The sequence below is a fragment of the Lissotriton helveticus genome, chromosome 5_1 (assembly GCF_964261635.1).
Source record: "Lissotriton helveticus chromosome 5_1, aLisHel1.1, whole genome shotgun sequence".
NCBI classification, from domain to species: Eukaryota; Metazoa; Chordata; class Amphibia; order Caudata; family Salamandridae; genus Lissotriton; species Lissotriton helveticus.
The window spans coordinates 455,560,335-455,585,384 of record NC_136065.1 but is presented as its reverse complement, the minus strand read 5'-3'; the positions used below and the strand labels follow the sequence as shown (position 1 = coordinate 455,585,384).

The window sequence follows — 25,050 nt, the reverse complement described above, 5'->3', positions numbered from 1 at the left end:
ATCTAATAAAGGGAAGGGCCGAAAGAACTTAAGCTAAAAATCTATCCTTAGCTTAGTGTGCTGCCCATCTGGAATATTTTGCTGCTTCTGTCCATTTACCCAGCTATTAAAAAATAGTAACATTACACCAACAATGAGCACTCACATTGCCATTCCATACCTACGTAAAAAAATTATAAACAGGGCCTCGAAATTAAAATAGTACTTTCACCAAGTTTGTCTTTAACAAGTGTCAGTGCGCTTACGGTGTTTGTGTGGACTTTTGAGCGCCACAAGCCACAGAGATCAACCCTTAGCGCTTGCATACTTATTGTTTGAATAGTTTTGAGGCAGCTGCACATTCAGTTTACCTGTGTTAAATCCGTACAGCGTTTTTTAGGTGCTGGCAGGGCTTTAAGTGGCCGGGTCTCACTGGGTCTGATCATAACTCAATTGATGATTCCAGCCACAAACCTAAGCTCTCCTGTTCAATCCAGCATTCAATCGTAGTGTTTGGTAACTGGCTGGCTTATTAAGGTACTCAATTTCAGGGTCCACTACTTTTGATCGCTTAGAAGGTGCTCTCAGTCCATCCTACCACAGTGCATGCTGGGAACCGCAGAGGAAATGTTGCTCTTGATTGGCACAATGTGGTGGGTGGCACTTATCTTGTTTATTTTTAATTCTTTACGAAAAATGTAATGTTTTGGTCTTTTTGCACAACGTGAAGCAGAATGTGCAGTGAATTTTCGAGGCATGGTTCCTTCTCCCCAGTCCTGCCTTCTTTAATAGATCCTCGATGAAATACATCATTCTCGTCCAGAGTTTCCCTATCATTAAACACCTTGTTTTTTTCGTTGCACACTTTAAAACTTTCTCTTTGGCACACATATTACCAGCAGTCAGTGCACACTTTCACAAGGCATACACCACCTGCCGTCAGTGCTCACTTCCACCAGGTACACATACCACCAGCCGTCAGTGCACACTTTCACCAGGCATACACACTACCAGCCGTCAGTGCACACTTTCACCAAACACACACCACCAGCCATCAGTGCACGCTTCCACCAGGTACACATACCACCAGCTGTCAGTGCACACTTTCACCAGGCACACACCACCGGCCGTTGGTTGGTGGTGTGTGCCTGGTGAAAGTGTGCACTGTCAGTGCACGCTTCCACCCCAGGTATACACATCAACAGCCATCAGTACACGCTTCCAACATTCACACAGACCACCAGCCATCAGTGTACACTTTCACCAGGCACCCCCCCAACCGTCAGTGCACACTTTCACCAAACACACACCACCAGCCATCAGTGCACGCTTCCACAAGGTACACATACCACCAGCCGTCAGTGCCCACTTTCACCCGGCACACACCACCAGCCGTTGGTTGGTGGTGTGTGCCTGGTGAAAGTGTGCAATGTCAGTGCACGCGTCCACCCCAGGCATACACATCAACAGCCATCAGTGCACGCTTCCAACATTCACACACACCACCAGCCATCAGTGCACACTTTCAGCAGGCACACAACACCATCCGTCAGTGCACGCTTTCACCAGGCATACACACCACCAGCCATCAGTGCATGATTCCAACAGGCACACACACATCACCAGCCATCAGTGCACGTTTCCACGAGGCACACACACCAGTAGCCATTAGTGCATGCTTCCTCTAGACACACACACAACCAGCCATCATCACCAGTCAGTGCATGCTTCCATCATGCACACACACTACTAGCTGTCTGTGCACGCTTCCATCAGACACACACCACCAGCCGTCAGTGCACACTTTCACCAGGCAGACACACACCGCCAGCTGCCAGTGCACGTTTTAACAGGCATACACAACACCAGCTATATTTACATGCTTCCACCAGGCACACACACCACCGTTTGTCAGTGCACGCTTCCACCAGGCCTACAAACCTCCATCCGACCCGCCTAATTGTTAGCCAACTATTTTTTTATGTATTGTCTTTTACACACATTTGTTAGGCTGATCTATTTTAGTACACATTATGCTGCAATCTGGCGTTTATGAGTTTTTTTCTTGCACACCTCTACCCCAAGGCCTCTCACTGAAAGGTGTGAACTCTAGCACTGCCACGCTCGCGAATGCCTTACAGAGCAACCGCACACACAACACCACACACACAACACCAGACCACACACACACCACACACACCACACACACACAACCACACACACAACCACACACACCCACAACACACAAACACAACCACACACCCACAACCACAAACAACCGCACACACAACCACACATAAAAACATACACACAACAAACACACACACAGCTACACTGAAAACCAAACCGTCAGTGCACACTTTCACCACGCACAGACACCATCACTCATCAGTACATGCTTTCACCACACACAAACACCACCAGCCGTCAGTGCACGCTTCCACCAGGCGCACATCAGACATAGTACACACTTTCACCAGGCACACACACACCATCAGTGCACACTTTCACCAGGCAAGTACACACCACCAGCCATTCTTGCATGCTTTCACCAGGTATACACACACCACCAGCTGTCAGTGCACAATTTCACCATTCACACACACCACCAGACGTCAGTGCACGCTTTCACCAGCTACAAACACACCACCAAACGTCAGTGCACGCTTTCACCAGGCAAACACCATCAGCCGTCAGTGCACACTTTCAAAAGGTACGCACACCACGAGCCGTCAATACACGCTTTCACCAGACACACACCACCAGTTGTCAGTGCACGCCCTCACTCTATCTATCTATCGCCCTCACTATCTATCTATCTATCGCCCTCACTCTATAGCCCTCACTCTATCTATCTATCGCCCTCACTCTATTGCCCTCACTCTATCGCCCTCACTCTATCGCCCTCACTCTATCTATCGCCCTCACTCTATCTATCGCCCTCTCTATCTATCGCACTCACTCTATCTATCGCCCTCACTCTATCTATCGCCCTCACTCTATTTATCGCCCTCTCTATCTATCGCACTCACTCTATCTATTGCACTCACTCTATCGCCCTCACTCTATCTATTGCCCTCACTCTATATATCTATTGCCCTCACTCTATCTAACTATCGCCCTCACTATCTATCTATCGCCCTAACTCTATCTATCTATATATCGCCCTCAATCTATCTATCTATCTATCGCCCTCAATCTATCTATCTATCTATCTATCTATCTATCTATCTATCTATCTATCTATCTATCTATCTATCTATCTATCTATCTATCTATCTATCTATCTATCTATCTATCTATCTATCTATCTATCTATCTATCTATCTATCTATCTATCTATCTATCTATCTATCTATCTATCTATCTATCTATCTATCTATCGCCCTCACTCTATCTATATGTCTATCTATCGCCCTCCCTCTATCTATCTATCGCCCTCACTCTATCTATCGCACCGCCGCAGCATCACTCAGGGGCACCACACCATCACTATGCTCTACCACAGCATCACTGAACGCCACAGCATCACTCAGCGCCACGACTGCATCAATCTGTGCAATCATTCAACAGCAACTGGTTCAAATATGTTCTCTCAATGTATCAAGCTTTATTACAAATGTCACAAAAAGATGTTAATATTTCACTTCTGTTCTTGGATTTTCGTCACAATACACTGAACATAATCTTCACAAAAGTTATTTACAAAAGTTTAGGCTATTGCCATTATAAATTCCAATAACTTTTAAGTATTAATTATTTTAAAAAAATAAAAGCCATTATTATTTGTAATATCAATACATCTAAGTCACGTAAATACAACACATATTGCATTACAACTGCTATAGGTGTCATATTTGCGAAAGTTAAAACTATTGGCATTGTAAATGACAAAGCTATTAATTTCGCTATTTTCAAAACCAACACAAATAAAAAATTTGTCATTTACAATACCAATAGCTCAAACTTTCCTAATGCGAGACCTATTGCATTGCAAATGCTTGTTGTAATTTGGAGTAAATCTGATCAGTAGTTTTGGCTTTAATAAAGAAAAAAGATTTATGTATATCTATAGAGGCATTTTGCTGCAGATCCATAGCTGTGGTCTGCGGAGCCATATACAACAGCAATGCTGTGATTGGTTGGCTGCAACCTGAGAGCAAAGGTGCAACTGCCATTTTGTAAATTGGGACATGGCCTGGGAGGGGGAATAAAGTATAAATAAGATATAAGGTGTCAGGATAGAGAAATCCTGACTGCATGGGACTGATTAAGAAGTGTGTGAGGGACCCCTCATAATCAAAAAATCGTGCAAAAAATGTTTTGGGGGTGTGCGAGGATCTGCAAATCCACCATAGCACTCAGCTCAGCCCCCGTGTGAATCAACGACTGATCCGCAGATCCAAATCCCAATTACAAAAATATATACCCACTCACAGACCTACTCACTTACACACTGACTTACACACCCACACAACCACTCACACATCCATACAACCACTCACACATGCACTCAGACACCCAGCACACCACTGCCACATCCTCTGAGAGACCCATACAGCTGCTTACACACCCACTCAGAGACCCAGAGAACCACTCACAGACCCACATAGGCACTCACACACCCACATAACTACTCAAACACCCATTCACATACCTGGACAGCTACTCATACACCCACTCAAAGACCTGCAAAACAACTCACACACCCACTCACTGACCCACACAGCCAGTCACATATTGTATTCACATATCCACTCACACACCCACACAACCACTCACACACCCACTCACACACTCACTTACACACTCATACAACCACTTACATATCCACTCAGAGACATACACAGACACTCACTTAGCCACTCCCAGACCCACACAGCCAGTGACACATGCACTGACATACCCACCACACCACCACACACTCACACACCCACTTATACAACTACACAACCAGTAACACACCCACTCACAACCCAGGTTGCAGGGACATTATAGTTAGGAAATTACATTAAAAACATAGAAATCCACTGAGAAAGACGAAGGTAACATGGACGTTATAGTTAGGAAATAGAATTTAGAAAACCTTAGAAATTCACTAAAACACATATGGAGATGTTATTGTTGGGTTCAGATTTTACACTTACAACACCATAGAAATTCAGCAGTTATAGTTATCTCAAGTGCCCTAAGATAACTATAACTTGTGCCCTTGCCAAGTGCTGCTAATTACCCACACATATTACATCAGTCATGACATCTTCTATGACATCATTGGCAATGTCACTGCAACATTTACAGTAAAACTGTTGATGAGAATACTTTGCGTAGCGGGGGCATACATTTTTTTTTTCAATTTGTTTTTATTACATTTCCAAATACAAAACATAAGAGTAAAGACAAAAATCAATACATATCTGAAAAGAATAGACAAGACATTAAACAATAGAAAACAAATGCATATCACTAGTATCACAATCCTAGGATCAAATAAACAATACTGATAAAGTGGCGGGGGCATGAGTTATAGTTACCTAGGGCACAAGCTATAGTTTCTTGAGGTAACTCTAACTACTGGATTTCTATGGTTTTGAGTGTGTAAAACTATAATGTTCCTGTAACCTTTTTTTGAGAATTTCTACGTTTTTTTCACTCTATTTCCTAACTATAACATCCATGTGACCTTTGGGTTTTTTCAGTGAATATAGATATAACTATTTTCTGTTTAGCTTTCTTTCCAGTGATTATGTATATTTTTACGGTTAGGATTACTGTCTTGAATACAGATAGAAACAAGGGAGTCTAGGACTCATAGTAATTAAGATTACTATAAGTTATTGGTACATTCCTGAAACACAGCCAGCTTTGGGCCAAGATGCAAAATTGTTAGTTGCGGCACGTGTTGGATTGTCTCATTCCTATTGGATGCTGATTTTCAGAGCCCACAGTAAGGGGGTTTAGTTTATCTTGAAAATATCTTACAGATGGAAGATGCAGCCATAAAGGACAGAGCAGCATCCCAGCTCAACAAGAGTCAGATGATCAGAGAAAGACTCCACCAGAGACCCTCAGGAGTAACAGACTTTTCTTCACCAGTTGCCTGCCAGAAGGGTGAGACTATGAGAGTAGTTTAATACTGCCTGACATTTGCTGTACTAAATCTCTTGAAAATTGTGCTAGCTCGCATTGATGCACAAGATGCTATATTACATAATAAAATGTTCTATTAAGCTGTATTAAATTTGTCATATTATCTTATGTTGTAATATCTTCTGTTATCCTATTATAAAAGGACGGCACCACCGGCAGTTGGGATCACGCCAGCAACCGCATTGATACAGTGAAGGATATCAATATATATTGTGATCAAGGGCATCCGCCCGAAACGCGTCATACTGCCGTTTGCCGTTTTGAATCTGATGCAATAAATCATCTTGCCTTAATTTGGATTCGCTGGTCTTTGTTCGCCACTGGCTGGAGGTTCAAGATCGTGTGTTTGGATCTCTCTATATATATATATATATATATATATATATATATATATATATATATACATATACATATATATATATATATATATATATATATATATATATATATATATATCCATATATATATATATATATATATATATATATATATATGTATGTATATATATATATATATATATATGTGTATATAATATATATATATATATTTGTATATATATATATATATATATATATGTGTGTATATATATATATATATATATATATATATATATATATATATGTATATATATATATATATATATATATATATATAGTGTTCCTGACACCCTGCCGGTCTTGTTTCAATAAACCGTGTTGCTGAAGAGTCTTTTAACATGTCTGTGGCTGCTGTTTTCAATCATTACGGCGTTTTGATTGATATATATATGTGACAAAGCTGTGACTGCAACAGCGAAACGCGTCGGGTGTATCCCGTTGCAAAAACAAAGGATTAAATCGTTTTCAAACCTGTGGCGACGGCTCCAGTGTGATTTCTTTCCAGGACTGGATTGTGTTTGAATATATATATATATATATCCATATATATATATATATATATATATATCCTTCACTGTATCAATGCGGTTGCTGGCGTGCTTCCCAACTGCCGGCGGTGCCGTACCACCTGCCACGCCTCACATATACTGCTGAACACGTTTTCTCTCTCAAGAATGATGTTTGCACTTCTGTGAATTTCACCAAATTTTGTTCTGGAGATGAAAAAATCATCTACGCATTTCGGCTGCCAGACGTAGGATAAGGATGAGGACATCCTTTTTAATTGTCTTCTACTGATTGAGGTAAGCTTTCAAAGGGGAACAAGCCCACAAAATAAGTGTTTTTAGAAGTAGAGTGTTTGAATCATTTATCAAGAAAAACATTCATGGAGTTAGAAAAATGAATTATTCATGAAAGGTCTATTAAGAGGTAAAATAAATGAAAATGAATGAAAAGAAAGTAAGACGAACACTGGGGTGAATAAGGCACATTGTATTGTACAAGGAATTATTTGCATGTTGCAAGGTGCCACTGATTTGCTTGGCCACAGTGACTGGGCCCGATTCATAGAACTAACTAAGGACAAAAAATCCTAAACTTACTACCATTTTGGTATGAACAGAAGGCACTTACTCATTTTGGTATTCACAGAAGGCACTTACTCATTGATGAGTAAGTGCCTTCTGTGCATACCAAAATGAGTAAGTGCCTTCTGTGAATGACAAAATGGTAGTAAGTTTAGGATTTTGTCTTAAGTTAGTTCTGTGAATCGGCCCTATGTTATTGTTATACATTTTTCCTTTCTTAATGCTTACTGCTGAAAGAGAAACACATATAATAAATTGTGAAAACGGTGCTCGTCATCGTGAAGACGGATGCTTCAGGCAATCGAAACCCGTAGATGATTTTTTCATTTCCAGAATAAAATTTGGTGAAATTAACAGGAGTGCCGACATCATTCTTGAGAGAGAACGTGTTCAACAGTATCTGTGTGTGTGTGTTCACTGAAAAAAACACAGTTAAAATGCAGTTATAGTTCATTCAAAACGCAACTCAAACAGCCCTGAAATTCGCCAATTATAGTGTGAAACTCACATTGCACACCTTACTTCATTCTCTTGCCATGTTTGGCTCTTTGTGTTAGCCTTTATTTTACATCCGCCGGCTAAGGGGTATTTTAATTAAACAACAGAAGAGTGCGGCCAACACACAAAGGAAGAAACTTAAGAAAAAACTTAAGCAACCAGTTCAACCATAAACAACTTTATTCACTTTTTAAATCGCTTTTTAAATCACGTTTATGGTTGAGCTGGTCGCTTTTTAAATAACTTTTTACGTAATCACACTTGGATTACACAAAAACCTGCTTCGCTGTAACCAGGTGTCGTAGCACACCAGGGAGGCACTCGGCCTCTCTGGTGGGAACCCAGTGATGAAACATGTCATTAACTAGGTTGGTGAGTGAGGGTTCTTTTAACTCACAAGAGTGATTCTCTCGCGTCGTTTTTTCTTAAGTCTCTTTTTTTATTAAGGTTCTTCTAAAGTTTCTTCCTTTGTGTGTTGGCCGCACTCTTCTGTTGATTAACTAATATTATTAGTAGGGGTTTTTAAAGTGACTCGGTATCCTTTTCCCTCTCTTTCCCCTTGATTATTTATAAGGGGTATTTTAAGCATGACAGGTATGTGATATTTAGTAAACATTGTGTGTTTCACACTTTACCTTGCAAATTCCAGGATTGATTGTTGAAGGATAGGTTATGTAGAAGTACATTCGGAAAGATGACAAATATAACGCACAACTGAAAAGTAAACCCAGCTTTTTTATGCAGTAATAAGTGCAAAGCTTGTAAATTTGCGGTCAACAGAACTGAAGTAGATAATCTTTTGATGAAGAAATTAAGATTAGTACACATATAACCTGTAAAAGAGATCAGATGATTTATGCTTCACTATTCATCACTATTCTACCTGAACAAAGAAGAAGATTTCTGCATTTTGAGAGGAATCTAAAACAGCACAAATCTTATCCTGTTTCAATACATTTTAATCAGTCACACAAGGGATATTGTGATGATTTAAGAATATTTTGCAATTAATAAAATGCCTTTTTAGTACTTGAGAAGGGGATCAGGAGAAGCTATTAAGCTAGCTCAAATATAAGCATATCTTGATATTTATTAAAATGCATCAGGCTCAAACCTGGTTGAGGAATTACTTACACATTTGGGCTGATTAATATATCTGTTGATTTTTATCTTTAACTTTTCCTAATTAATTTAGGAATTATCATCATGAATTTGAGGAATTCATTTGTATTAGTATTTTGTTCATATTGATTACAGCTATGTGATATAGTTTTTAAATTGCACTATAATCCCAAAATGGTGACCTACATAAGCAAGATTCGAGCTTGTCAAAACCGTACCTTATTCTGGTTGCACTAGCAATACACTGTGTATGTGCAACACTATTCAAATGTTGGTGCATGTCTATTGTGGAAAGAACACAGGATTTATGAATTACTTGGGTCCAGCTGTACCCACATTTACAGGCACCTGCACAGATTTGGCGCCCAACTAAATAATCCCATAGAGTGCACACACTCACACACCCAGACACACACACGGAAACGCACACACACACACACACACATGCACACAAATCTTGGTGTACTCTGTCCATACACTGATACACATAGATATGCCCACCATGACTGTATGCAACCTAGTCTTTTTCATTTCATGCACATGCAGACATTTCTGATGTGATGCTACTGCTATCTGTTCTGTTTCTATCAATTTCATACAAGCAAAGGTCTCACATATATATTTCTTTTGCTTTTCCCACTGTGCTTAAAAACAGTGCTGGTTTTCCGACTCAATTTTTTTTTTCTTGAGACAGGATCCGTAACCAGTGATTCATGCCAATCTACAGGTATGTATCAGCCAAATTCTGCTGAGGCAAGAGATTCCAATCGCATGCCAGAGAGTTCATCTCTGATACTTTCCTGCAGAGGACATCAACAAGGTATTAATACATCTGTCATTAGACCAGAAAAAACATTCACAAATTGAGGAGTGCCTGGACATGCCTTGTAGATTGCACCTGACATTTGCATAGAGTGCACTGACAGCCCTTCTTGAACACCACTGCTAGTCTCATCAGAACAAGTGCATTCATAGCTATGGTAAGTGCGACAAATTAAGTGAAGTCTGATCAGTTGAAAGAAGTGAACTTCTGGTGCAAAATGCACCTTAACATTATTAGTATTTCCTTTGAAGGCATATCCAGACTCAAAAGAACATGAGTTCACTCCCTGAGAAAAGAGTTAGTGCTACTTCAGAACAACCTTAGATCACCATCAGAGGGTCAGCACTCAAAGAAGTGCCAGGAGATCTATTCATAGAAATGACAGAATCTGTTCATTCATAAAACATAGTTCATCTGGAGTGCCTCAACATGTGTAACCTCAAAGCACTCTCGTCGAAGGATTGTGTAAACTTAGCTGAACATGTGCAACTTTAGTCCAATGCCTTGCGTGGTTAATATCAAAGGCATTTTTCTAGATCTCTGACCATGGTCATTCTTCCTTTACTCGTTGGAGACCCTGAACTCCACAGAGTGTTTAACCAGGTTCACTAGATAGAATCTCACTGATTCGGCTGACAGTGTAGCTGCTTATCATAGGTAGGATCACTATAGGAAGATATTCTGTCTCTGTAATAACCTAAATGTAAATGTGTTTACTATCAACAGGAAACCCACTGCCTGGAATATCCTGGAAGTCAAATGTCAGTGTTTCAGCAAATAGCAGCTACATTGGGTCAAACTCCACTGTGTCAGCATCCTGCGAGTCCAAAGGCCTCTCTTCCCCAGCTAACTCTGTAAGAAGTTTGACACAAAAGAGAAGAAAGGTATTGATACAATCAGATCTCACAACTCTCCGCTATTCTCTCACCCCCTGATTCAATAGGCAGTATTTTAAGGTATGCCCTCTAGTTCATGAGCACCATCACCCCACCAGCAGACACCTGGCCTAATTAGACATTTAGACGCACAAGGTTAATGTTCAAGTCAGGGAATGCCATTCTTTCTACAAATGTTCATTTTCTATTACTCGAGTGCCATGACATAAAATCCTATACGTCCTTTCGGTCTGAGCAGCAATGTTATATTGGCCCTGGTTCTACATACATGACGATTTAAGATAAGGTCTCATAATATTGTAAGTAAGCACTTAGTCAGCCAGTCAGTATAGTTTTTTCAACAATTTAAAAAAGTAATAAAAGTAGTACAAAAACCACAAAGTAGTAAATACACCTGACTAGGACCAACTAGAGACATTTTTAAAACATGGTACACAAGACATCTCCAGAAGTTATTCAAATAGCAGCAAACCCAGACATCCTTATCAGGAATTGAATGTAACATCTCCTTCTGAGTCATGAACTATAAAAAGTTATTGATCACCCCTCTACATTATCCACAATGAAGTTGGTTTCTCTTTCTAGCATGTACAATGAAGTGTACCACTGCTTACATACTTAGTTCATCTTGCAGTCTGATTAACCTAAAAAATACGGGTTTGCATTGATTTGCACACTGAAATAAAACTTGCAGAAACCAACATTTGTAATCGATTGATGTGGAATCACAGCATCACAACTGGTTCAGGGAGAGAGGAGATATTTATCGCTGTGTACATCTGTTTCTTAAGAAAAGCAAGCCCATACAAACCCTGAGAAGCAGGTTCCTTGCCTTGAACCTGCTAACCACAATCAAACATGTCTCATGTTTTATTAAAGTATGTGCCCTAAACAGCACTTTATACATTTTAAGTGTTTCCATTTGACCCAGAAATGTGACAAAAAAGAAAGTTTATTAGAGTTTTATCTGATTTCATAAGACCCCTTTACATTGTAGCTGTGGTCACATAAATAATTTTATATTTCATTTATACCAATAAAATTAAAACGTTCATGATTCCCAACAGTCTGTAGCTCTCTTAATTGCAAGTTTTATTATTCCATCATTCGGGGTATGAAGGGATAGTCAAGATGTCCATCCAAAAGAGGATTGGGTGGTCTCATTCCATTTACTAATGTAGGAATGGGTTAGTTACTGATATAACTCACAGGTTGATGCGAGGCTGGCACTCCCAACTGTTTTTAGAGAAATCAATTTTCCACTAGTTAAAGGAGATTTGCATGTCAGTAGCTCCTTAGACAACTGCCATTCATAGATCAGGTCAAACATTTTGCCTTTTAAGCCGGCAACAAAGCATCCACTCGTTTGACTCTGACCCCTTGGCCAAAGTGGAAAACAACTGAATTGTTTTGGGTCAGTAATGTTTGATACCACACACCCTACATAGACCAAGTCAGGGAGTTCAGTTTCAGTTTCAGTTTCAGTTTCAAAAACTTTATTCGATTATTTAAAAAACAATCATAAAAGCACATGTTATATATACAGTATACATCCATAGATTCTAACATAATGTCGCTAATAAAAAGCTGTAGAGGTTGCGAGAATGCGGATACAGTGCAAATTCATGTAACAATAGGGCTACAGGAAAGTTAAAAGACCATGGGCCATATGTATCAAGCCTTTTGTGAATCGCAAAGGCCGAAATTCGCAGAATGTCGGCCTTTGGGAATCGCAAACGGTCTTTTTACATGTTTTGGGATGTATCAAATATTCGTAAAATAAGGAATCGCAAAGTTTTGCGATTCCTTATTTTGCCATAGCATTTAAGGAATCGCAATTTTGCGATTCCTTAAATGCTATGTATGTAGCATTTTTGGGTAGCGATTTTTGGTTAAGAATTCGCAAATTACCACCAACTTGGAGTTGATGGTAACTTGCGAATTCTTCAAAAAATGCACATTGCGGTATTTTTTAAGGTGGCATGTGATACACACACATGCACATAGGGCATGTATGTGCGCCATATGCACACACATGTACATTTCAGGGGTGCAGCAGGGTGTCTTTGAGACACCCCTGCACCCTTGAAATAATTCTCAAATTGCGATTAGCAAATTGCAAATTCGCAATTTGAGAATTATTTCGCAATCATTCCTATGGGCCTCCTGGCCCATAGGAATGCATTGGAAATTATTCCTTAATTGCGAATTCGCAAAATGCGAATTCGCAAATAAGGAAGATTAAGGAATCGCTTAAAAATAGCGATTTTCTTCATACATACCATTTTGTGATTCCTAAATAGCGATTCCTTAAAAATCGCTATTTAGGAATCGCAAAAGAGTTTGTTGATACATATGGCCCCATGCTTTTTCTAGTAGCTATTGATTTCAAGATGTAGGTTGCAGTGAAAAAACAAATATCTGGTTCCTCTAAGGAAAGCAATAACCTCATAGCCGCTTTCACCGTTGTTACTGCATATTTTTTAAATAGAGGTTTTAAATAAGCAATGCGGAGATGTAGGAAGAGGTCCCAAATGAATAGAAAATGAACAATACTCTGTTTTGTAATTCCATCACATGGGCAAGGTATAGAGGGATGGCTTTTCATAAGAGGGAATGCCACCTGATGGTGTACAATGCCAAGCCTTAGTCTGGTGAGGACAAACCGATGTGATGGTCTAGTAACTACCTTTAAGTACTTCTGAAAATCAATTGTAACCATGTTGGAATAATAATACTGAGGGATCGTTAACAAAATGTTAGCGTCTCTACGTACTTGAGCATTCTTCCTCAGATAGATACACTTAAGCTCTTTCTTGGGGATGTCAGATAAACTGGCGGGATCATCCGAGATATTTATATTAAGTAGATCCCTGGCAGTTGACACAAGATAGTTGATCCATGGGATCTGTGAGCTTTTATCTAAGCGAAGGCAGTCACCAAGGATACTTCTTGTAAAGCTGGTTTCTTCCTTCCGCCAAATTGCTCTTCAGACCATCATTGGTCTTAAACTAAGTAGATCTGACAAATACTCTAACCCCACCTCCTGGTCTATTATCTCAGTGGAAGCTGACGCAGGCAGACATAACAATTTTTTTAAAAGCACTCAACTTGTAAATCCACATGACGGCAATGCCCCCATACACCAGAACCATAAAGTGCGATTGAGACACATCTATGACGATATATATACAACATGTCGTATAAACGACGGTCCCCCAGCTTAATTGCAAATTTGAATATTCCATAAGCACTTTTAGATAGCTTGGCTTTGACATTGGTTATCTCTCGAGACCACATACCGTTACTGCTAAAAGTTATACCTAGGATCTCAGCTTCCTCATTTTATTTCCGCATGACATAATAAAAGTTTTAGTATTATTAATCTTTAATTTCCTATCCTTGATAAAACCCGCAAACCTGTCCATTAGTCTCTGCAAGCCGCAGGGGGTTCGTGATAAAAGTACAGAATCATCAGCATACAACAAAATCGGAATGGCTGACCATCTATTTGGGGGGCATCAGCGTTAACCAACTTAAGCTCTGCGTCAATTGCGTTAATAAAAAGAGAAAAAAGAAGAGGTGCAAGTACGCAACCTTGTCTTATGCCTAAATTAACTCTAATACTATCAGTACATTCACCCCCTTGGCCGTACCTTATACAAGCAGATAATTTGGAATACAGTCTCGCCAGAAAATAGATGATCTCAGGGGGGGCACCTTGTTCAAATAGGGTCGACCATAGTAGGGAGTGATCTACCAGATCAAACGCCCTGCTTAGATCTGCGAAGAAGAGGTAGATCGAACCCTGCTTGGCATGTGTATACTTCCCTATTAAGAGATCTAGATTTATGCATTGTTCAATAGTTCCGAGCCCCTTTCGGAACCCAAATTGGGAGCACGCGAGGACTCCATTATCCTCAGCCCATTCCTCTAACCTGGCCAACAGCACCCGACTCATTATCTTGAGGGATGAATCTAAAAGGGAAATAGGTCGGTCATTTTTCACCTCGGACCTATCTCCCTTTTTATAGATTGGGATGATTACTGATTCCCTCCATGTAGGTGGGTTGCTTTCCATAACAGCCGCATTAAAAACTTTGGTCAGGACCGGGCCCCATAATGCCCTATCCGCCTTATACAGGTCGATAGGCACCCCGTCGGGTCCAGGGGCTTTCCCTCCCTTGCTGCACCTGATGGCGTATTCCACCTCTTTTACTGTAATGTTTAAGGGGGTAACAGGCCATGAATCGTCATTCCCCCCGGATGAATCAACCACTTCCCCTTGGTAAAAAATATTCGTAAAGTGTGAGACCCAATGTTCCTCGCTAACTTGGGCGGTAAGAGCTGGGGTCTCATCGCTCTTGAGGAAGTGGCTATTGACCGTGTCCCAAAAGAGTTTACTATTCGATAATTCTACGGCTCTGGTCAGGTTGTCCCAGGCTGCCTCTTGTAGTTCACGCTTCCTTCGCTTCAACTGCTCTTTGTAGGCACCCCTAAGATTAGAAATGCACAACCTATCCCTGGGCCTACTAGATAAAGCTCTCTTTAGCTACTGTAGTGACTCTGTACAAGTGGAATCAAACCACCCTATCATTGGGTATAATCCCCGCAGGGTCTGTGTTGCCGCCCAGACAGACATACAGATCGGGCAAACTTGCCGCCACAATTTTTGCCAAGAGTTTTACAGAGTTATCTCCTCTCCATTTTATCCTATGACCATTTGGTCTACATGGAACAATATAATTAACAACAGTTTTAGCTGTTAATGCTTTATTAGCCCAGATGAATAATTGTAGAGTGATACAATTGTGGTCACTGATCGCAAGATGCAATACTACTGGAGTATCACAATAAATACTAATGTCATATGAGATCAACAAATGGTCAATAATAGTGGCTAAGTTCCTCCCGGTAAAAGTAGGGACGGCGTTTCCCTCTCTATCTTTAGCAGTCTGTAATATAATAAGATCATACTTTGCCAGAACAAAATTCAGTGACAAGATATTGTCCTTGGGTCTGATTACAAGTTGAGGCATTATTTATCGCCCCTGACAAATAATGATACCGTGGGGTACGTTATTTATCTGGTGCAATAAATAATACCTATACTGAGTTTATGAGGAATAACATGCGGACCTTGGTGTTTAAAATACCGAAATCTGCATGATACAGTAAATACTGAATCTTCCCCCCTGGTAAGTTCCAGACTTCATGCGGGACCCACACCTGTTTCAAGTTGTGGGCCCAGTCCTGGTCTGGGGATGTGACCGTAAACACTCCACCTCCCCCTCAAACTCCTTTGGTAAGGAGAAATCCAAGCCCAAGCAGAAGAAAGTGAAGCTGGACTTGGCCTCATTTCCACCACTCTGACACCAAGAACAATGCAAGAGTGTGTCAAGATTTGAGTTGCACTCCATCGACCACAGAGCTGATTCCTTAGTTGGTTCCCAGACACCCTGAGTCAGATGCCACACTACAAATTTACAAAAGTGCATCTAGTAGTCTTGCACCTTCACTCTAACCCAACACCTCTAATGTGTCACAGCTGTCAGCCAAAGTTGTATTAACTTTTTGGTTCTTACTCTGATCCTATGTCAGAGAAGGGCACACCCCAGAATATTGATAATTATGATTGTGAGGGTGATAGCTTGCTGCTCCCTCATTCTACTGATAATGCCTTGTGCCATGAGGTATAGCACACCAGTGGACTTGATACTTCCCTTGAGACTGAGGCTTACTCACCACATGAGCCACTAATGAAAGCAAGCGCCTCATGGGCAGTGGTGGTTCAGAGGGTAGCCAACAAACTAGAATTAGAGCTGCCCTCCATTGAGAATAAAACAAATGTTTTGAAAGATATTCTGCTGCCTGAGCCAGCAACATATGCACCCTTGCTCCGATTTAATGATGCTCTCAGAAATAATCTGTGAGATACCTGGTCAGAAAACGTGTTCTTGCCTACCTATTAGCCAGCAAGTGGCCAGATGTGGCCTGGATTTTCTCAATACATACCCTACAACAGTGAGACTCATTGTACAGGCCTAGACTAGGAGGTGAGCCATAACTCATTTCCAACCAATTCTCTGGATAGAGAATGCAAAAGAATTGATGTATTTGGCAAATGTATATTTTTCTCTCCTAGCCTAGCTCTGTGATCCATAAATGCTGTCTTTCTATTGGGCAGATACATACATGCCCTTTGGGACATGGGAAGGACAATTTTGCTGGCAGCCCCCAAAGATGTTAGAGGTTCTCTGGCTCAGACAATCCTGACGTGCAGGCTGTGGCCAAGTATGTTATCCATGCTGGTTTGGATACCACAGGCTGCATTGAAGGAAGGTAAGATCCTGGGTTGTCCTTCGGGGTCTTGCCTAGTTGAGGTCTGCAGGTTTCACCCATGATGTACAGGCTTTGATAATGGATATGCCCTTTGATGGGTCTGCTATGCATTGTCCAACGATCAGCTCTCTGAGAGTGTGAGGGCCCATTCCACCAGGGGCACAGCCACTTCTACTGCAATACTGGCAGGGGTGCCTGTTCTTGAAATCTGTCAGGCTGTGACATGGGCATTGGCATATATCTTCACAACCAGTACTCAAGCTAGCCTGGCTGATGAGGGGTGTCACCCCGAAACCGATCCCAGGATGCTTGTTTCTGGTCCAGGGCAGACCTGGCTTGGCAATTCGTGCTGGACTGTTCCCATGTGGAACAGGGTCGACTGATTTGCATATGGCTGGGTCTGAACTGGGGTGGCAAAGTGAGCAGAAGAACGATGATCGATTTAACCCAGATCTAATAGTGACTGAGGTTAAGGGTCTGAAAAGTTTCAGCACTCCGTCCATCATTATATTGTGTGTGCCACAAGGCACTACTGCCTTGATCACCAGGCCTGACGAGAAGAACACTTCACCTTCTCAGTTCTGCATGATGTTTTGGTCTAAGCCCACTTCATAGACCCTCTCTGAAGGGGAGGTTGTGTTTTGGTGTCTGTTGTAAGGTGGGGAATCTGTGGTGAGAAGTATCCACCAAAATAACATGATTCTTAGTTTCAGTAATGCTCTTTCTGGTGGAAACTGTACATAAACACATATTTTCCCTGTCCTCTCACCTCCCCATTCTATGGAGTGGTCTCTCTTTAACATCTACATCTAAAATTATATTTAGTCAGTATTCTGCACACTATAACCAACAATTGTACACACTTCATGTTTGAGAGTGTGGAAATGGAAAAAAATAAGAAACACATTTCAGTGTTCAAGGGTGGTGCTTATATGTGGCTATGCTCCATCACTTCTGGGGCAGTATGGAGCCACTGTGGAGCTGCACAATGCTACCTCGAGGTGTGCTGGAACACAACAAAATTCTCCTGATCCAACCTGAGAGATATTAAAAGGTGAGCAACATGCAGTTAGGTAGAGTATACCCTAGCAAGAGGCACAGACGATATGTAACATGTTCTTTGCTAGTCATGGAAACTAGATTCAAATATAAAATATGCTGCCTCGTGTACAAAGTTATCCAAGTGAAGAAACCTTCTTATCTGGTTAACCTTCTCACTATTTCCAACATTCAACAATGTCTTAAGAGAAAGGACTCGCCACAAATGGAAACAGTAAAATTTAAAACACTGATCTACTTAGCACTAATTCAGACATCCAGTGTTGGATCAAATAATTCATGTATTCTAATGAGAACCCAATCATATATCATGCTGAAAACAACTAGGGCGTAACACAGACTCCTGCACCACATACAGAGGGGAGGAGGCATTCATTGGGAGTGGAGGGGGGGGGCATTTCCCATAAAACCACTGGAAAAGACATCCCTCCTGCCTTCCCTTAGATTCGTGTGGACTCTTTGCTATTGTATCTTCACAATTATTATTTTATTGATTTTTGCATTTAAACGTGATTAAACTGTCTATTGTTCCATGTAAACACCAATGGCTTCCGAAGCGAAAATGGAAACCATTACATTTAAATGAAATAAGGTGTTAATGTGCCGGCAAAGTTCCACAGCTATTGCTACTTAATTTATTTTCTTCAGCATTTCTCACTGTTAGGGGAGTTAAGTGTTATCCCTGCTGAAAGTGTTAAGGATCATAGGGGCAAATGTATCAAAGGATACATTTGCGATTCTCAAGTAGCGATTTTTAGAGAATCGCTATTTGAGAATCGCAAAACGCTATGTACTTAGGATTTGGAAATAATTTTGCGAATCCTACATATTCCTTAATTGCGAATTGCAAATTGTGAGGAATACCTCCCCATTCATTCCTATGGGCCTAGAGGTCCATGGGAATGAATGGGAAGGCATTCTCAATTTGCGATTCTCAATTAGAGAATCGCAAATTGAGAATGCAATTTCAAAGGTGCCAGGGTGTCAAAAGGACACCCTGTTGCACCTCTGAAATGTGCATGTGTGCACATGTGGCACACATACATGCCCTAAGGGCATGTATGTGCACCACATGGCACTTTGAAAAATGCAAAAAATGTGCATTTTTCAAAGAAATCGCAAATTACCACCAACTTGAAGTTGGTGGTAATTTGCGATTTCTTAAGAAAAAATCGCACAACTTGGGTGCTTTTTACATCGCATTTAAGGAATCGCAATTTGCGATTCGTTAAATGCTTTCGCAAAATAAGCAATCACAAATTTTGCGATTCTCTATTTTGGGAGGCCCAAAAAACTTGTTCCTGATCTCAGAATCGGCCCGTTTCCGAACGGGAAATGGGCTTTATAGATGTGCCCCATAATAGCTGCCCGTCTGTTGACTACCCAAAAGGGAAGTATCTATAGCTGAGTGTGAGTAATTTTGGGGATGTCTGAAAGCCCATTGGCCATGTATAGATTCAAACAATTTAGCATCTACATCCCTAAATTTGAAATGACACCTTCAAAAGCAGTATTTATTCCCACCACAAAGTTGCTGCAGCTCCTACTGATAGGCAGTCGGGTGAGAACCCAAGGACTGTGGTACATGTTCCTGGACAAATTACTTTACTGATTCACCCATAAATGACTCCATTCCCTACTAAGCTGTCTATTATATTTGTGTATGCCCCATCCTTTGAATAGCACAATATCTTGCATGACCGACGCTGTGCAGTCCATTGTAGTTTCAAACAGTTAAAACGCAATTTGAGTTTTCAGACAGGTAGCTTGACATAGACCTGTTACAGAGGCGCGTATGCTAATGAAAGAGCTAAACCTACCTAGTGTGGCCAATGGCCTGGATAAAACCAAGACAAACATGCATGTTTCCTACCCTATGTGTCCAGTATTTGCCAGCTTTTTAATGAAGTCTACTGATTAAGTCTTTGAGAAGCAGGAATCTTAGATATTTACCTTGTTCTTTATTTGCTTTATTCTTCCCAAGTTGATGTTTGCTGACATTTTTATGTCCTGCTCCAAGGTTTTTCCAAATTTAATAACCATGCTATAGTGTCCTTTGCCATATGGTATTGACCTCTTTCAGAAACCGATTGTAGTAGTGCTGCTGGCTTTCAATAACAGGCCCAGGCCTTTTTGTTGTTCATCGATCCCAAATAAATGCGCATGTGTATAGTTCCCTGTTAAATTTTGAAAGTCTACTTCCTCCACTACAAATATCCCTCATGTCTATCTTTAGGTCACTGCCCTTTTTCCCCTAAAGATTCACAATTTGGGATTCTACATTCTCCGGGTCCTGAGGAAGAAACTGTATAGGCAATAAGTCTGTCCTCATAGGTCTCTCTTGTCTGTTACATTGTGAGCTCATCATATACCACTTGTAATGCTAAATCGTTTTCATTAATCTCTCATCCTAACAAGATCAAATCCTCTTTTAATTCATGAAAGACAACTAATCTCATTTGTGGTTAATCCCTCAGTTTTCACAGCCAGAATTTGTCCTGATGTCTGGAGAGCCAGCAGTGACCTTAGAATTACCCCGGTCTATTGTGGTAAGTATTTATTTAATGTCTGCAATTAGAAAGTCCAATGAAGTGATGTTTCAAAGAAAATTACACAAAAATAAAACTTTTTTGATTTTCAGACTAAAAGAGGGAAGTCATATTTATCTCAAAGAAGCCTCTATGTCATTTTACCAAATGGACAATGCCTGGAGGTAAATTGTGACATCAAGTCTAAGGCCAGGGATGTCTTTGATATGGTAATGGCACACGCAAATCTGGAAGAATATTTCTACTTTGGGTTAGCATCCATGAAAGGTGAGTGTGTTAATGATGTTCTTAAATTACAGTGTGTTACTCATGCACATCCTAACTTAACAGCTCCTCCTAGATGCAGCTTCAGACAGTGAATGATACAGAGTAATGCACAAAACAATTGAGTGAAGACTACTACATGATGTGTTCAGTCTCAGACTACTTCACTGTAGGCATCAAGACCATGGATTTATGCTGCTTGCATCCATTGAGGTTCAAGCGATGAGTATGTGCTACTGACAGCAGTTAGTTTTGGCACAGGCACCGCCTAAAGCCTTAATTTTCATCTTAATGATTTTTTGGCAATATGTGACTTCTGGAGGGTTTTGATTAATGACATGCATTAGGTAAGGTCCTAACCTGGCGCTCCCCTGAAGATTGATTTCGAGAAGCACTGGGCACCAATGAATCCCCACTGGATAATGAAAGGTTAAAATAAGAGATGTAATCTATGATTTTCCAATAGAACTTGGAATGAGTGACTATTGAGATATTTTGATGAACTTCTAATGCTTCTTGGAGATACATCAAATGAATCCCAAATGGACCGGCGACAGAGTCAGAACTAAAGTGTAAAAGATGGATTTCAATTGCACCCTGGAGAGTGCATGCAGAAATCTAATTTGTGATTTCCCACTAGATCCTGTAAATAGTGATTAGGGGATTTACTGGATAACTTACCAATGTACCATGGCCACAAGTGCTGAGGTATATTTGTCGGGTTCTCCATGAATCCGGAAGTTAATGGGTTCGGGGGTACATTAGATGAGTCGTTTAAAGAGTCATGCGGCAAATTTCCCAGTAGACATTACAGAGGAGTCTGCAAGTCCTAATAAGTGGGTGAGTTATTAAGAGAGATCATTGTGACTGTAAGTCCTATTTCACATTAGTTGAATTTCTACAGATCCTATTAGCTATGAAGCCATACTTAATCTACATGTTTATTAAGAGAGGTGTTTAGTAGTGCTGACAGTTAAGCAACTTTCTGAAGTTTCACAAACCTCATGTTGATTGTGTGGTCAAGGATATTCTGACAGTGTCGGTGGTGCTTTTTTTATCAGGTATGTATCTAACTGTGAATAGTGTGAATGGCAATAAAGGAGGGTTCAAGCTCACTGGAGACTTATGGATCTGCAGACTGTTTTTAAATTAAATTAATTTTTGGTGCATAGGTTGTCTTTCTGCATTCCTGGAAAGTATTATTGCAGATTACAGCAGCTAAGATTTCTGGAACTATCTGCATATTTAAAGAGATCGATTTATCTGCTGGTATTAGAAGAAGAGGGTGCTCTTAACTTTCCTTTCTAAAATCCAGTTAAAACTTATGCTATGGTCACAGTGCTCGTATTTTATACTTTGTTTACATATAGTTCTTTCAAGTAAGATAATACATTGTATGCTTCTGCAGACAGATTATAAGCATTGGTACATGTATGTGAAGTCATAGAGCCCCTACCAACAGGATCTGTTTTTAGTGCTTTCAGCCATACACCAAGTACTCTAGCTCTGTTTTCCAGGGATCCTTTGAGGTGCTTCAGAGGTTCCAACTTAGTAGGCTGACATTCTCCCTGCTTACTTCCGATGTTTATGTAGAACTTCCTTTCATGCACAAGCTTTGTTAACCTCGCTCATATCAAGATGCCATTGGTTTCTAGAGGTGTAATTTCCTTTTTTGATGTTTTCCTATATTGAGTAGAGATTCCAGCAACAGCCACTTACAGCCTCATGTGTCACTTCCTTTCCCACTCTTGATCAGAAATGGTGGTCCCTCCATGGATGCTTGTGTAAAATGATGATAATGAATTGAACATATTCTTTTAAATTCATCTATGTTTTCTGCTTCTCACTCAGACAAGGAGTTTTTTTTCTTGGACGACGAAGATATTCTGTATAAAGTGGCTCCTGATGGCTGGGATGACCAGGCCAAAAGAAAATCATCCATCATCAACTTCACTCTTTTTCTAAGGATCAAGTTCTTTGTACACAACTTCAGTGTCCTTCAGTGAGTTCTCGTTCTCCCTGGGGTTATTTATTACAGCAATATGAAGGGGACATGGACCTTATCATAGATCCCTTGATTAATGTCTACAAGTGTTGCCTAACCATAGATCCTACATCCAGCAGTCACCTTGCCATACGAAGTATGCATGAGCGTCTGTTTAATAATGATTGCGTTCCACAAATACCTGTCCATGGATCACATGTTGAAAAGTCACATTGGTTGGCATATGTCATGTAGTCAAGGGCTACCATAGACAGCAGCCATGTGTCAATCATTAACAGCCATTCTATGTTCGCGATTAATGAATTCACTGGTAACCGCGCCATAGGTATTGTGTAAGAAGTTAATTTTACCATGGTTTATGTGCCGAAGGATTACCTTTCGATGGGTCATTGTTCCGTTGAAAAACAGTAACATAATATGGAGTTTAGCTAACAAAACTAGTGCCAGAAATGTGTGTATGCAGACATCTGACCACAACATAGGTCTAATTGAACACGTAAATGGAAAAGAATAGCACAGACACAACATAGTGATAGCATTATGAACACCCAGTAAGCCATGTTTCAGTTTATCACAGTGTGCATTATTAGATTCTTTATTCACACTCCTTTTCCATTCTTTTTGTGGTCATGTAACACCACTGCCTCAGTTGCCAATGTTCCTTGGTTAAATGAGGAGGATGTTGAATAAGCAGGAAACATGGTATGATACTTGTACAACACTTAGAGTGTCAGAAATCGATATTGCATTATGAAAAATCATACACTGCAGAGTGCAAGTTTATACATGAATTCTCACAACGGTTACAAGTTACTAGATGTAGCAATATGTTAATGCTGTTGAATGGACCATGATGCTACAGGTGTTATGGAGTGCATATATTGTAGCGAGTTTAATAAACAAAAATATAGTTCATTTTAAAGACTAGAGTACGGAAATAAAAGATAGAGCTTTAGCCCACTTTGTAAAGTGGGTCAGGGTTTTTCATCTGTGTATACATTGTTGAAGATGTAATTCATATTTTACATACACATGTTTGAGTCAGACATATCTAACAACCCTTCTGCGGATAACACACACTAGAGTAGATGTGTTTGCTTCTTTACAAATTGTAATTGTCACACATAGGTTCTTTATTCAAAATAGTAAAATATGGAGGGAAAAATATAGACAATAACCTCTATACAATATTGATTGTGACAGCTCTGACCATCAGCCAATATTTAATTAGAATAGATATGCTTACCCTTTTACAATTAACGCATTTTCTTTAGTAGGCCAGCTGCTACGTTAAAATATGGTAGTAAGATCTCCGAACTGGTACCAAATGGAAGCATAAAATCAAAACCCTTGCAAATCACCCCCTTTCCCAAAGCATTTCTCTCATAGTACATATGTTTATTAAAAAAAATCACGACTAACCTTTACTGCTCGTCCCATTCTCTAATCTAGGTTAAGTTATCAGTGTTTATATAGCACACTTTTTGTTGTTTGCATAAACTCATAGGGTTTTTTGCAAACTAGTGACTTTCCGCATTGGTATTGTAGACTGGATTTTGGTTCAACCTATGATGATTTATTACATATATTGTGTTTGGTTCCATTATTTGTAAGGTTGCAAAGTGCTTAAGGGCCAAAGCAGATGGCTTTGTAATTTGCTTAACATTGTTCTTGGTTAATAGTGATGTCTTTACCCAGTGAAAGAAGACAGGTGTGTTGAGTTTCTTGGTCGCCGATGCTGATGTGAACCAGTGTAGTATAACTTATGATATATCTAGGCAATATTGAATATATTGTTAGATGTACCGTTGAAGTTGTTATGTTAGATGGTAGTGTTTAGTGTATCATGGTGCATAGTGACTGTGAAATATGTTACAGTGCTTTAAATAACACATTTA

General features: G+C 40.2%; 1 protein-coding gene across 1 annotated transcript in view; it reads left to right on the top strand.

Annotated features, from left to right (window-relative positions):
* FRMPD2 (FERM and PDZ domain containing 2) overlaps positions 1-25,050 on the top strand; it is a 446,136-nt gene that overhangs the window by 66,462 nt on the left and 354,624 nt on the right. Inside the window, exons 5-10 of the mRNA XM_078640972.1 lie at positions 5,964-6,090; positions 9,909-9,941; positions 10,764-10,921; positions 20,812-20,883; positions 20,976-21,150; positions 22,999-23,149. Coding sequence (XP_078497098.1) covers positions 5,964-6,090; positions 9,909-9,941; positions 10,764-10,921; positions 20,812-20,883; positions 20,976-21,150; positions 22,999-23,149 — 716 coding nt within the window. The remainder of the gene's footprint in view (positions 1-5,963; positions 6,091-9,908; positions 9,942-10,763; positions 10,922-20,811; positions 20,884-20,975; positions 21,151-22,998; positions 23,150-25,050) is intronic.